This window comes from Cornus florida, unplaced genomic scaffold, assembly GCF_030987335.1.
Source record: "Cornus florida cultivar Cherokee Brave unplaced genomic scaffold, ASM3098733v1 CherokeeBrave_3.0.0_Hap2_Chr02, whole genome shotgun sequence".
In the NCBI taxonomy this organism is placed as follows: Eukaryota; Viridiplantae; Streptophyta; class Magnoliopsida; order Cornales; family Cornaceae; genus Cornus; species Cornus florida.
Window position 1 is genome coordinate 80,072,102 of NW_026775572.1, and position 12,921 is coordinate 80,085,022.

The 12,921-nt window shown below is 34.0% G+C and overlaps 1 protein-coding gene across 1 annotated transcript; it reads left to right on the plus strand.

The window, feature by feature from the left end:
- Window positions 1–456: 456 nt before the first annotated feature.
- On the plus strand, window positions 457–12,482 carry LOC132295370 (cell division control protein 2 homolog). The gene is made up of 9 exons (XM_059793602.1): window positions 457–716; window positions 2,142–2,203; window positions 2,283–2,467; window positions 6,498–6,618; window positions 7,155–7,328; window positions 8,166–8,326; window positions 8,419–8,494; window positions 8,596–8,670; window positions 12,027–12,482. Exons 2-9 carry the CDS (start codon window positions 2,192–2,194, stop codon window positions 12,117–12,119), a joined length of 897 nt encoding a protein of 298 aa, XP_059649585.1. The 5' UTR covers window positions 457–716; window positions 2,142–2,191; the 3' UTR covers window positions 12,120–12,482.
- Window positions 12,483–12,921: the final 439 nt, after the last annotated feature.

Consider the following 12,921-nt stretch of genomic DNA (forward strand, 5'->3'; position numbering starts at 1 on the left):
TAGTTCCCTTATGGTAACAAAAACAAATAAAAAGGACTTTTTTCACTTTTGGAATTGGATTTTTTTTTTTAATTTTTTTTTTAAATGAATCATATAGTACGTATTTATGCAAAATGTAACAAATCTTACCGCACTTTTTTTTTATCATCACTTATGTCTAAGAGATCTAGCAATAAAAATACAATCTACTTTGCATTGGAATTCTATTTATTTTTAATTATAGTATAGATGTAATAGAAATTTCATAAACAAAAGATGGATTTGAGGCTATTTTGTGTAAATTTTAAAATAACACGAGATATATTTTTGCAGTTCTTAAATTTTTAATTTCACTTCTTAAATTTTTATTTAAACTCCAATTCTTTACCTTCAAATCCATTCGTTTATAAAAATAAAAATTAAAATTAAAATTAAAAAATGTTGCAGCAATCATGATCATCATGATTCGGTTGGAATGACATTTTCCAAATGCATCAAACGGTTCTGAGGGGTTGGATGATGGAGAGCACTTTACAATTGCTACACCCCAGCATCTCCTCTTTCTGATTTTGGAGGGAAATGCAGTTACGCCTCTGTATTTGTGTGTGTATAGATAAGATTCTCTCTCCTCATTTCAGCAGATTTTCTCTTTAGAGCTCTCATCTGCAACTATAGTTCGACTCCGAAAACAATCATGAAATTAGGGCAAAACCGGTGATCGTCACTATTTCTTCCAAGTAAACTCTCTCTTTCTCTCTCTAATCACACACTTCCACACACACATCATCTTCAATTTCAATTACAGTATCTTAGTTTTAATATTTGTTTGAGCTTGAGCTTTGTCAGATCCATACGATCTCTTGATTACTACGATCTCGTGATTGCTATGTATGTATGAAGGCCGTGCGCGTATACACCACACATATAACATCTTCATTTTCAATATACAATTTGTCAATAACTGTTGATTGCGATAAGGTCTTTTTTCTATATTAGACTATGTAAGCCCTAGCGCATGTACATATATATATATATATATATATATATATATGCATAGATCTGTATTTATACGTGTATGAGATGATGATGATGATGATTTAGGATGATTTTCTATAGAAACTTTCTAGTTCTTTTATGTGCTAAATTGAATCACTGGTCTGATATTCTGAATGTACTATCGAGTGTGCAAGATATATATGTTCATTAGCAGTACGTATTACAATTTCTTAAGTTTCATAGATGGAATATAATACACTTGAGTAAACAATTGAAACATTTGAAGATAGAATTCAGAACTTTAGAGTTGAAATTATCATCCGCATATTGAAAAATTTAGTTGTTGATCTTAAATTATCAAACAGTTAATATGTTTCGTGATCTCGAGCCGCCTTTACTTCTGTTTTCTAGTGACCCGGTAATGAGTCTCTTTTGGTGCTTAGCATCTTGCTAAATACGAATAGTGGGATGTCTAATATCAATATTGAAGTTATTAATAACCATACAACCTTTTGGAGTTTTGATTTCTATAGCAATTGGCTAAAGAAAATGTACAATATTTCTGCAGCAGAAGGAATAAAATGACTGTTTTGGGTTCACTCTCTTTTTAAGCTAGGTAGATTAGTATTTTTGTATTTTAGGTGCTACTTTAACTAGTGTTGGAACAACAGATATTTTGAAGAATATTTTGCATGATATAAGACTTTACAAGAAATGAAAAGGCAAAAAGGACATTTATTCTCGATTGGATCTAAGGAATTCCAAAAACTAATATGGCTACCTGTGGCATGTCTAGCACTGAAAACTTTGTTCAGGACTAAGAGTTTAGATACATTTGCTTATGGATAACCACTCATTGCATTTATGGCTTTTAATTTTTGGTCAAGTGTCGCTCCAAATGTTTTCTTTTGGCACGTCTGGTTTCATTTCTTTTTCTATTTGTAATGGTTAAATTTTTGGAAGTTTCTTAGTTGATTTGTCTGTTCATTAGTTCATTTCTTTCTTCTCAATGCAGATTTGTGGTTTGAAAGTTTTTGATTTTCTTTGTATTTCATGATTATCAACTATTCTATTTTGAGGGTTAGCTTGATTATGTGTTAACATAACCATTTATTTTCCCTTGTTAGTTGTCCATTTATTAGAAATCCATTTTCCTATTTTTCCAGATCAAAAACTTCAGATTTTCCTTCGGTGGTGGTTCTGTTTGACTTGATAAATGGACAATAAGGTAGGGTTTCTTACTTCTAGGTTACTTTGATACTACTCCAAGTCTCCTTGCATGGTTGTTCATCCTATTTGATTCGCAGTATGAGCTGATTGAGAAGATTGGACAAGGCGGATTTGGTGTGGTTTACAAGTGCCGTGATTGCTTGACCGATGCAACTGTAGCTCTGAAGAGGATTTTCTTTAAAAATGAAGATGAAGGTGTCCCCAGTTCAGTAATAAGAGAAATCGCACTTTTGAAGGAGCTGGATCATGGCAATATCATCAGGTGATGCTCGTTTATTGTAATTGTTACGACAAATAGCCAATAATGAGATGAAAGAGTAATGGTTAAAAGATTGATAATTTCTCCTCTTCTTGCCACCGCTTTTTCTCTTTTTTCCATTGAAACTTGCTAAGAAAGTTTTGGAATCTTGGTGCAAGTTAGAAGACTGAACATTTTCTCTCTCTCAACCAGTCATAAAGAAAAAAAAAAAAAAATTTAACCAAATTATGTCCTAATATTTCAATGAAATGAAGAGATGTAATAGCTACAATATCGCTTGGAAACTACCTTCTCCTTTTTTTTATTTTTTATTTTATTAAGAATTGGTGAATTAATTGTTGATTTCTTTGAAAGTTCTGAAGTGGGTGGGTGGGGATGGAGAACGTCCACCTAATGCAGAGAATGAATTTGTCTTGTATAATGTCTTTTACTAGTATAATCATGTTTTCTTTCCTAATGACAATTGATCAGGAAATGCAATACTTAGTAGAGCCCCATGCTAAGCAATAAATAAGAGGTATTATTGATGTCATAGTATTTTTTGGTTTTGGATTCTTAGGATACACTTTGTTGGTGTCGATGGTTGCTCCATTGTATGCCACCTGCCATGCAACAGCAATATTGTTGAAAAATTAGTCATATCTTTCGTAACTTCGTTTATACTCTCTGCATCTTACATAATTAGTAAAAGTACAAAAGTACCTAAGTACCTTTAATGGTTCTTTTTTCTTTTCCATTATTTTTGTTGGCTCATAGGCATGTCCTCACCCTTTGGGTGGGACCATTCTCCTTGTGACACTTGGCAAGCCCCAATGTGTCATTCTGTGCGGCGTTGAACCCAGGACCTCCGCCTCGTCAATCGTGTTCTTGGCCAAAACTCCATCCCCTTGGGGTTACCTTTAATGATGTTTGTGTGTTCTATAAGCAAAGTTTTGCAGCCAATTATTAATAGATCATGTATAAACGGTTTTGAACTTAATTCAACTTAACATAATCTTAATTTCAACATGTCTTTAGATGACTTATATATAAATATATATATTTTGTCATGTGATCAGGTCTATCTGAAGGCAAACCATTCATAGAATCATAGGCATTCATATATTTTCTCACCTCCTCTATCCAAGTTTTTTGCCCCTTGTGTTGTTCTTTTAATTGTCCTCTACTTGAATAAAATCAGTCTCACATATTTGCGCATTCTGTTAGTGTTTGTTGCATGTTGCACCTCCATTTGACTCTTCTTGTCTTTCATTTGATGGTTACCTTATCTAACTTCTTGAGTATGCCATTTTTTATTTTGATTATGAATATGATGGAGTCTATGAAGTGTAAAAACTTCAGATGATAAATTTCTTTTTGGCCATCTATTTTTCATTTCCTTCAGATAGAAATTATTTTGATCGAGCATGTATGAAGTGCCAAAATCAAATCTTCAGATTTTCTTGCCAACAGTGAATTATTACTTTCATTGAGAGACTAATCACATAAATTAATTGCTTACATTTAAATTTCCATATTAGTTATCTCATGCTAATATTTCATTTCTTGGCACCACTTACATTTTTTAGACTAGGCATTTGTGCTACTTCCAGAGTGCAAGGTTTGGTTCCATACTTGTCCTGAAATGATAGGGCTAATTCTGCATATGCAATGTAATATTTTGGTTTAGTTATGAAAAATATTTATAATCTAGGGAATACTTTCTATTTGGTTTTTTGAATTTATTTTATTTTATTTTAGTTGAAACATCAACCTTTCTTTATACGGTTGAACATTTATTTTTGATAGTAATTAAAATTTGAAATGACATCAACAATCATACAAAAAGATTAAGTCCAATAAAATTTCTGGATCGTTTATTCTTTTTAGAGCAGTGATACACGTCTCGAACACGAAATAAAAAAATGTCGTTTATGGTATCTTTTTCTCGGGACTCCTTTCTTTAGACTCCAACTACAACATTTATTCTGCCATCACAACACTTCATCCCCAACCTCAAACATCACTACTTCATTAGCATCTTGCCCGACTCCACCTGATCCGGCCAATGTCCCCTGCCTCAACGACCCATCCACTAACATCCATGCAGTTATGGACTCAATCAAGAACATCAAACCAGTTCAAGAATCGCTTGAAATTGTCTTGACAATTGTCGATTTTATGGAAGGGCAAAACTTAGATTCCTTCCATGAAGATTATGGTGTTTTTTCCCTTTCAAATCTTCTTGATTCTTTGCATAATACATTTCAGAAAATGATTATCATAATTTTGGACATAGATGTTGAAACTCATGGAGGTCCAATTTCTCTAAAATGTATACTTTCATGCTGTAATGGTGCAACGATGAAAACATAGCAAGATTAGGTCTTCCAAAATGTGAGGGAGAAATTAGGTGTGACACCTATTAGGATAAGATTAGAGAGAACAAGCTTAGGTGATATGGACGTATACACAAAAGATCTATATTTGCACCGGTGAGAAGAGGTAGGATAATTTGCATAGAGTGTAGGAGTCAAATAGGGCACCCGAAATTGACATGAGATCAAATCATTAGAAATGACTTTAAAAAGTTAAATTTTAGACGAGAGATGGCTTGTAATAGAAAAATCGAGAAAGAGAATTCATTTATTCATAAGGGCGATGATGTTGATTTGGGTTTACCTTTTTCAGTGGAGACCAAGATCCAACTACGGCTGGAAAAATTCATCAAAACCTCACCATAGTTCTTATCCTATAGGATGATTTTTTGTTGTGATCGAATAATTATTTATCCATATGGTAAATGAATAAACAAATATCTCTTAAATTACTGATGTGGAATAGCCACATAATTTATGATATAGATCACAGATTTTCTTTTGTGTTCTTTATCATTTTCCTTCTTTTTATTCATTTTTCATTAATTACCTTTTGAAGCTTGAACTAGTCTCATAAAATTTAATCCTTGAGAAACAGGTAACTCCAGAACTGTTTTTGTTTTCCTTTCAGCATAGCGAGAGAAGGCAATAAATGTTGCTACTTCTTAGTCCTAGGATAATTTATTTTAGTTTTTGCTTTGTTTCTCTCTTTTTCTATTGGGACACTTTGAATGTGTATGTGTGTTGTTATGAACCCCAAGTTTGGTGAATTAATCACATTTCTCAAAGGCAAAATCATAACTCACAGGGGGCAAATGGTTCCAGTGTCTCTATAGAACTAGAAATGAAAATTATAAATCTAGAATGGCTTCGTTATAGAAAATGGAAGCTTCATCACTTTTTGTGATAATCATTACAAACCAGTCCATAAAGTAACAATCGACTTTTGTGACATTGTTTTTGAGATAACTCCTCCCCCTCTCTCTTTTTTCCCTTGTAATGGTTCTATCTGAGGTGATGGATGAATTCCTAGGAAGGCTATCTAGTATCTAGAACTCAATGGGGCCATTAATTTGTGTGGGACTTGCATGGCTTATTGGAAAAATAATAATAAATCTAATCTTATGGTGTTTCTACAATGATTTATATTTTTCCTGGGTATTTTTTTTTTGATATATTTATCTTGATACCTTGTGTATCATTGTACAACAGATCATTTGTATTTCCAGTATTTGTAATAGCGGAATGAAAGTGAGACATCAGAGGCCTATTTCCACTGAGGCAGACATGCTGGATTTCTTTTTGGCATTTTATGCTATATCACACTTCTAAAAATACTTGTACCAAAATGAATAAATTAAGGAAGGCTAACTTTCCATTCTCTTTTAATTGTTGTTCTGGTTGATGGATGTATGTAGAACTTGATTGTCTCATGAGTATAGTGCATCTTAGTTCAGAAAGGCCCTTATCTATTTAATATAATTAAAAATTTATTGGTTACAAACAGTAGTAAATCTCGTGTGTTTGATTTCTCTGCTATATTTTTCTATTAACTTTCTTTAATGTCTTGAACTTCTGACAACATTTAAACAGTACTAATTTTGTGAATTTCTATAATATATATAAATATATATATATATATATATATATGTGTGTGTGTGGAACTTTGGAAACAGGTTACTTGATGTAATAAAGAACGGGGCAGGAGTGGATCTCATTTTTGAGTTTCTGGACATTGACCTGTCAAAGTTCATTGCTTCTTATCCTGAGGTTGCAAAGGATCAACAAATAATAAAGGTGGGCAAGAGCCTTCTGCTTGTGTTTCTGTAAATGGGTGACTTCTGTCTGTAACTTTAAAATGAGGCTAAACTGGTGCATTGGTGAAATGTTATAGACGTTTATGGCCTTTTCTTTCACTTTTACAGATCAATAAAGTTTTCTTTATTGTATGAATATTTTACATTTGACTCTAGCACTTTTCTATTGTTGTGACATGATATCATTTGATGTGGATTATTTATAAATTTTATGATAACGATTTTTTTCAATTTTGTGTTTTTTGATAAAATTGAGTTATAACATGACCAGAAACTGAATAAATTAGAACGAAGGACACTGACTGAAACTCCCTACGGTTTTCCAAATACTCTCTGTTTATCTTCTTCTTTGTTACTGTTTACTTATTTGTGTTTTTATAAAATTAAAAAAAAAAAAAAAAAAAAAATGAAAGAAAGAAAAAAAAAATTGCAGTTTCATATTGTTTGTCTGCAGTTACTTTGGATACTTAGTTGAGATGACAATGATGATTACCTTTGAACATAATTTCTCTGCAGCGGTTTCTCCATCAGATTCTCTGTGGTGTTGCTTATTGTCATTCTCATAAAATACTCCATCGGGATTTGAAACCTAAGAATTTACTCATAGATATCGACAGCAAAGTCTTGAAGATTGCTGACTTTGGATTGGCAAGGGCATTTGGTGTTCCTCTTGGGACCTACACTGGCAAGGTATTTCACTGCTCATTACTATTATCCTTGCACATGTCCTCATAAGAAATCATGTTTACGAAATTTGTTATGTTCTATTTTCCTTAATGTTGGCTTGGTATTTTGGAGTGATGTTGAGATTTTTCCTTCATGGGCATCTAGATGTTTCCTGCATACCAAAAATTTCTTTTTCTTTTATTGATTTTAGCAAGAAAAGTTTTAAATTTTAATACAAAATTATTATTCCTGTATACCCAAAATATATATATATATATATATATATATATATATATATATATATATATATATATATATGTTGCTCTGGAAGTTGAGATTGAGCTGAATGGAGTTGAGGGAGTGGGGTAATTCTACTTCCACTTGGAAAACAAATCCTAAAATTTGTGAAACATTGATAATCTTATCATTGTATAACTAGGATAATAACAAATGGTTATTTTCCAGAGCCCTGACTGTGGGCGCAGTGACTCAGAGAAATTTGGGAAGTTCTCTCCTCTAGGTGTCTTAAGTTTTCTAAATCCATAGTAGTTGGAAAACTGGCATTAAGTATCATTCTTTATCAATGTTGTTTGGATGAAATAAGAGGAAACTGATGGAGTACACTCTAGAGGTTGTGATTAGGACCTCACTAGGAAAGGAAGTCCCTTACAAATGTAATTTTGACGGAGTAGGTTCTTTTGTTATCTTTTTCTACAAAACATATCAATACATCTTTAAATATACCAGGATTTGATCACTTTTCGAGAAACATCTTATTGTTTTACAAGCAAGCTTTTCAAGCATCAGTCAACTTGTTTATCACATTGTCTATGATTTTCATACTTTTGAAGTGCACTCCAGGTAGTAACTCTAGCATACAAGGCACCCGAAGTCCTGCTTGGCTCCAATTACTCCACTCCCGTTGATGTGTGGGCTGTGGGGTGTATATTTGCTGAGATGGTGATCCTTCGACCTCTGTTCTGTACAGAAAGTGAGATTACTGTGTTGATGGACATGTTCAGGTGCTAATATAGCTCATACAAACCGATTTTTTGTGCATATCAATTTTCTATCTCAAGTTCAGTCATATTGACATCTGCATTCTCGTATGAAGCTTGTTGGGTGTGCCAACTGAAGCAACCTGGCCTGGTGTGACTTCATTAAGTCGCTACATTGCTAACATAGCCACGGTAATAGAGATTTTGAGCTTCCTTTGTCTCTTTGATCTTCCTACCACAGAATCTTCAAATAGGTACTGTTCATTCTCACCTTGTTTCTCTTCTGCCAACAGTTCCCCCCTCAATGTACACGAAACCTTGGAGACGAGGTCGCTGGACTTGAACCTGCTGGATTGGATCTTCTTTCTGTAAGTTCTGATTTTGCTATACCTCTAACTCGTGTTCTAACCGTGGCCTAGCAAGTCCTTCTGATCACCACTCGCATTAAATTAAGCTTTCTAGTTTTAAATGTCGCTGCATTTTGAAAGTGACGGAATATATATAAAATCTAATTTTTATGTGGTACTTTTACAGTTTGTTATATGTTTATTTTATTATTATTTTTTTTCATAATTGGGTTTTGTATAAAAAGAAAATATATATATATATAAAGGCGCACAGAGGGCATACCCTCAGAATTTTACTGGAAAGAACAAGATCTTAAAGAAAAGCAATTCCAGTAAATAAAAGAAAAACAATAAAATGTTAATTAAATAATGTCTCTAATTGGGACATTATACACATCTAAGACTTCAAATAAAATTTGCCTTGCCACCTCTGTAGTAGAACTAGAGCTATGTCCATGCAATCTTCGGTTTGTTTCTTTCCATATACTCCAACAGCCAGCAACAAGCATGGTATGAAATAAATTATTGGTCTGTTGAAAACGCCACATCAGCATATCATCCATTGTAAAAATTGAGTTAAGGTCCAGTCCCCATCCAAGAGTATCCTTTAACCAGCCCCAAAAATTTCTAGCAAATGGGCAAAGAACAAACACATGATCCCTGGTATCAATATGTTGTAAGCAGTTTGAGCAGCGAGGAGCCAACGACACTTTCCGCTTCTGCAAATTATACATTGAAGGCAATCTGTCTTGAAATAGAAAAACTCCATGCAGAGACCAACGAGGTCTTGCTTTCCCCCAGCAAACTTTGGACCACATAACCTCAGTACATATAGTTCTACAGCCTTGCCAAGCTTTTTTGAAAGCAAAGGCACCACCATCCCAAAGTAAATTATCTGGTCTAGCATGGATAGGTAGAAGTGACAAGTAGTCTTTAATAGGCCTGAAGGTTTCATCCTGCAAAAGAGCAAAGTTCCATCCTCCATCTATAATTAAACTGGATAAAAGAGAAGACCATGAGAACCCCAGCCTTCTAACCAATCTATGTCCAAATTTCTGAAGTAGTGTTTCCCCTTCACACCAAGGGTCAGTCAAGACCTTGAAACGATGCCCAGACCCAATTGAAAATTGATTATTCTTCAGCATTAAATCTCTAACATTAAGCAAATTTTTCCACAGAACTGAATGATAGGACTTTGGAACAGCATTCCAATATGTAGATCTAGTTGCATACCTGTTTTGAAACCAGGGGACCCATAATCTATCTTTACTCAACAAGAAATCCCAAGCCAGAACGCAGTGAGAGGCAACCTAGAGATCCTTCAATTTTCTGATACCTAACCCTCCCTCTGTTTTTGTTCTACACATCATATCCCAGCTAAAAGATGCATTTTCTTCAAATTATCTCTACTACCCCATATGAAATTTCTACACATCTTCTGAATTTGATTGATGATAGCAATAGGCAAGTGGAAGACACTGCACCAGTACAAACAGATAGGAGTGATAACAGTTTTAATCAATTCCGTTTTGCCTGCAATTGACAACAACTTGGTGCTCCAATCTTTAAGCTTCTGTGAAATTTTATCCATAAGAACATTGCAATGATGTCTTTTTAAACCAGTTGCACACAAAGGCATACCCAAATATTTTAAGGGAAGATGTTCTTCTTTGCATTGTAACAGATTCAGAATTGCTCTTCTACATCTGACAGCTTTAGAGAAGATCACACTACTCTTTGGATAACTGATATTAAGGCCTGATGCATCACCAAAATGTTTAAAAATTCTTTGAAGAATTCTGGCATTAGAGATTGATGATTTACAGGAGATTAGGAGATCATCTGCAAAAAAGGTATGACAACAATTGGAATTTGCTTTCAGGGCAGTATTAGACAGAACAAGTCTCCCACTTAAAACTTTTGTGTTAATAAGATGGGTGAGTTGATCAGCTACCAGAGTAAACAGAAGAGGGGAGAGGGCGCAACCCTGCCTTAAACCCTTGGAGGGTGAATAAAGCCTGTGGGAGAACCATTTAATAAAACAGAACATCTTGTGGAGCTCAAAAGACTTTTAATCCATTTCACCCAATTAGAACTAAATCCAGAGACTTCCAAAATCTTTAGAAGAAAATTCCAAGAAACTGAGTCAAATGCCTTAGAAATATCAGCTTTCAAGGCCATGATTGGATGCTTAGAACTAAATTCACTCACCATTTCGTGCCCCATAATAATTGAATCCTGAATTTTTCTGCCTTTAATGGAGGCACTTTGCTCCAATCCCACTAGACTAGGAAGAACCAAAGAAAGTCTTGAAGCAAGGATTTTTGAAATGATTTTATAAATGAGATTGCCCAAAGCAATTGGCCTGAAATCTTTGGGTTTAACAGCAGAACCAGTTTTTGGAATTAAGGTGAGGAAAGAACTACTCACCCCAATAGGAAGAGAACCTTTAATAAAAAAATGTTGAACTGCTGCACATACCTCAGGATGAACAATAGACCAGAAGGATTGATAAAACCTAGCTGGAAATCCATCAGGACCAGGGGCTTTATCTGGAGTAAAATTCATCACAACAGCTTTAATCTCTTCTTGAGTAATAGGGGAATCCAGAATAAGCTTATCTTCAAAAGATAGAGCATGCCTAGGATGAACTTCGAAGGAAGTATCAACTATATTCTCCTGAAAAAGACCTTGATAATAATCAACAAAAGCCGTTTTAATCTCTTCTGTATCATTTGTAACTTGACCATTTTCATTTTCCACAGAAGTGATTGCATTAAACTGATTATGCTGCTTCATCTTTGAGCAGAAGTAAGCTGTACATCTGTCAGTGTCCTTGAGCCAGAGAACTCTGGACTTTTGAGCATATAATATCTCCTGAGAAGACATTGCATCTTGATAAACTTCCTTAGCTTGAATCTCTTTTTCAAACAAATCATTTGTAGGATTATTCAGAAGTTCCATCTGTAAATCCTTCAAAGCTTGTTTTGAATTTGAGACCATTGCTTCAATATCTCCAAATGAATTCTTATTCCAAATTTTGACAGCCGCCTTAACATTTCTGAGTTTTTTCAAAAGTATATGAATTGGAGTACCAACTGCAGGTTCATCCCAGGCTGTCTTAATCACCTCAGAAATATCTTCATGCAAACACCATACTTTGAGCATTTTGAAGGGCTTTGGACCACTTGCAAATTGCCTAAAAATGTTTATAACAACTCCATAATGGTCTGAAGATGATGAAGCTGAATAAGATATTTTAGTACGAGTGAACAATTGCATCCAATCATCGTTAATAAATACCCTATCAAGCTTTGCCAATATCCTTCTATCACTGCCTTGACGATTATATGTTTACTTTGGTCATTGTTTTGCAGAAAATGTTGTGCTTGGATCCGAATAAAAGGATTACTGCTTCTGACGCACTTAAGCATTCATACTTCGGACATGTCTCTACTGCTGGTACTTGATTGCCCATTCCTCATCCATTTCTGTTGCTGGATTGAAAACTATAGCAATGCTAATATAGATAGGGTTTATATCAACACGACCAATACTTGGAAGTAGTCTCTGTGGATGAGTTCATGCATGTACTCTCTCCATCTACGATCTTTGATGTGATTCTTCGTTTCCACTCAACTACGAAAATATGTACATCACTTGCATAAGTACTATTGCAGTCGTTAGAAACTATTATGATAACAAGGTGTTGAATTTTGCTTATCGTGCCACTTTTTAACTGAGAAACCAAGTGGGAAGGCAAAAAGAAATTATAGAAAAAAATTCATTTTTCCTTATTTGGTTGTCTTGAAATATTATGAAGAAATGAAAGAGAGGAAAGAATCTTGCGATGAGTTTCTAAACTTTGTTGTCAACTCTTTCATTGTTGAGTATTAAATGTTGGTTAAGGTGGCTTTGTCTTGTTTGCTGACAAATACCATGAGAAAGCAGATCTGTGATACATAGCATTACCATACCCGCTTTTTATAAAGAAATATATATATAAATACTTTTCACATAATTATAAATTTTCCTTATAGCTTTGATATAGCTTGCATCCAATGATGAGAGCCCTTAAAATGGCAGCTTTTAATAATAATTGATTCTTCCATTTCTTTCCAATTTTCAAAGTTATTACCCAAACCAATCAAAGATGTCTATTTTATTTTTATTTTTTTGACTGAAATTTGGCAATTTACAAATATTTTAGTTGCAAGTTAATTCTAAGAGTGAATTGTTAATCTTTTAGTGAACAATATTTGAACACTAGAA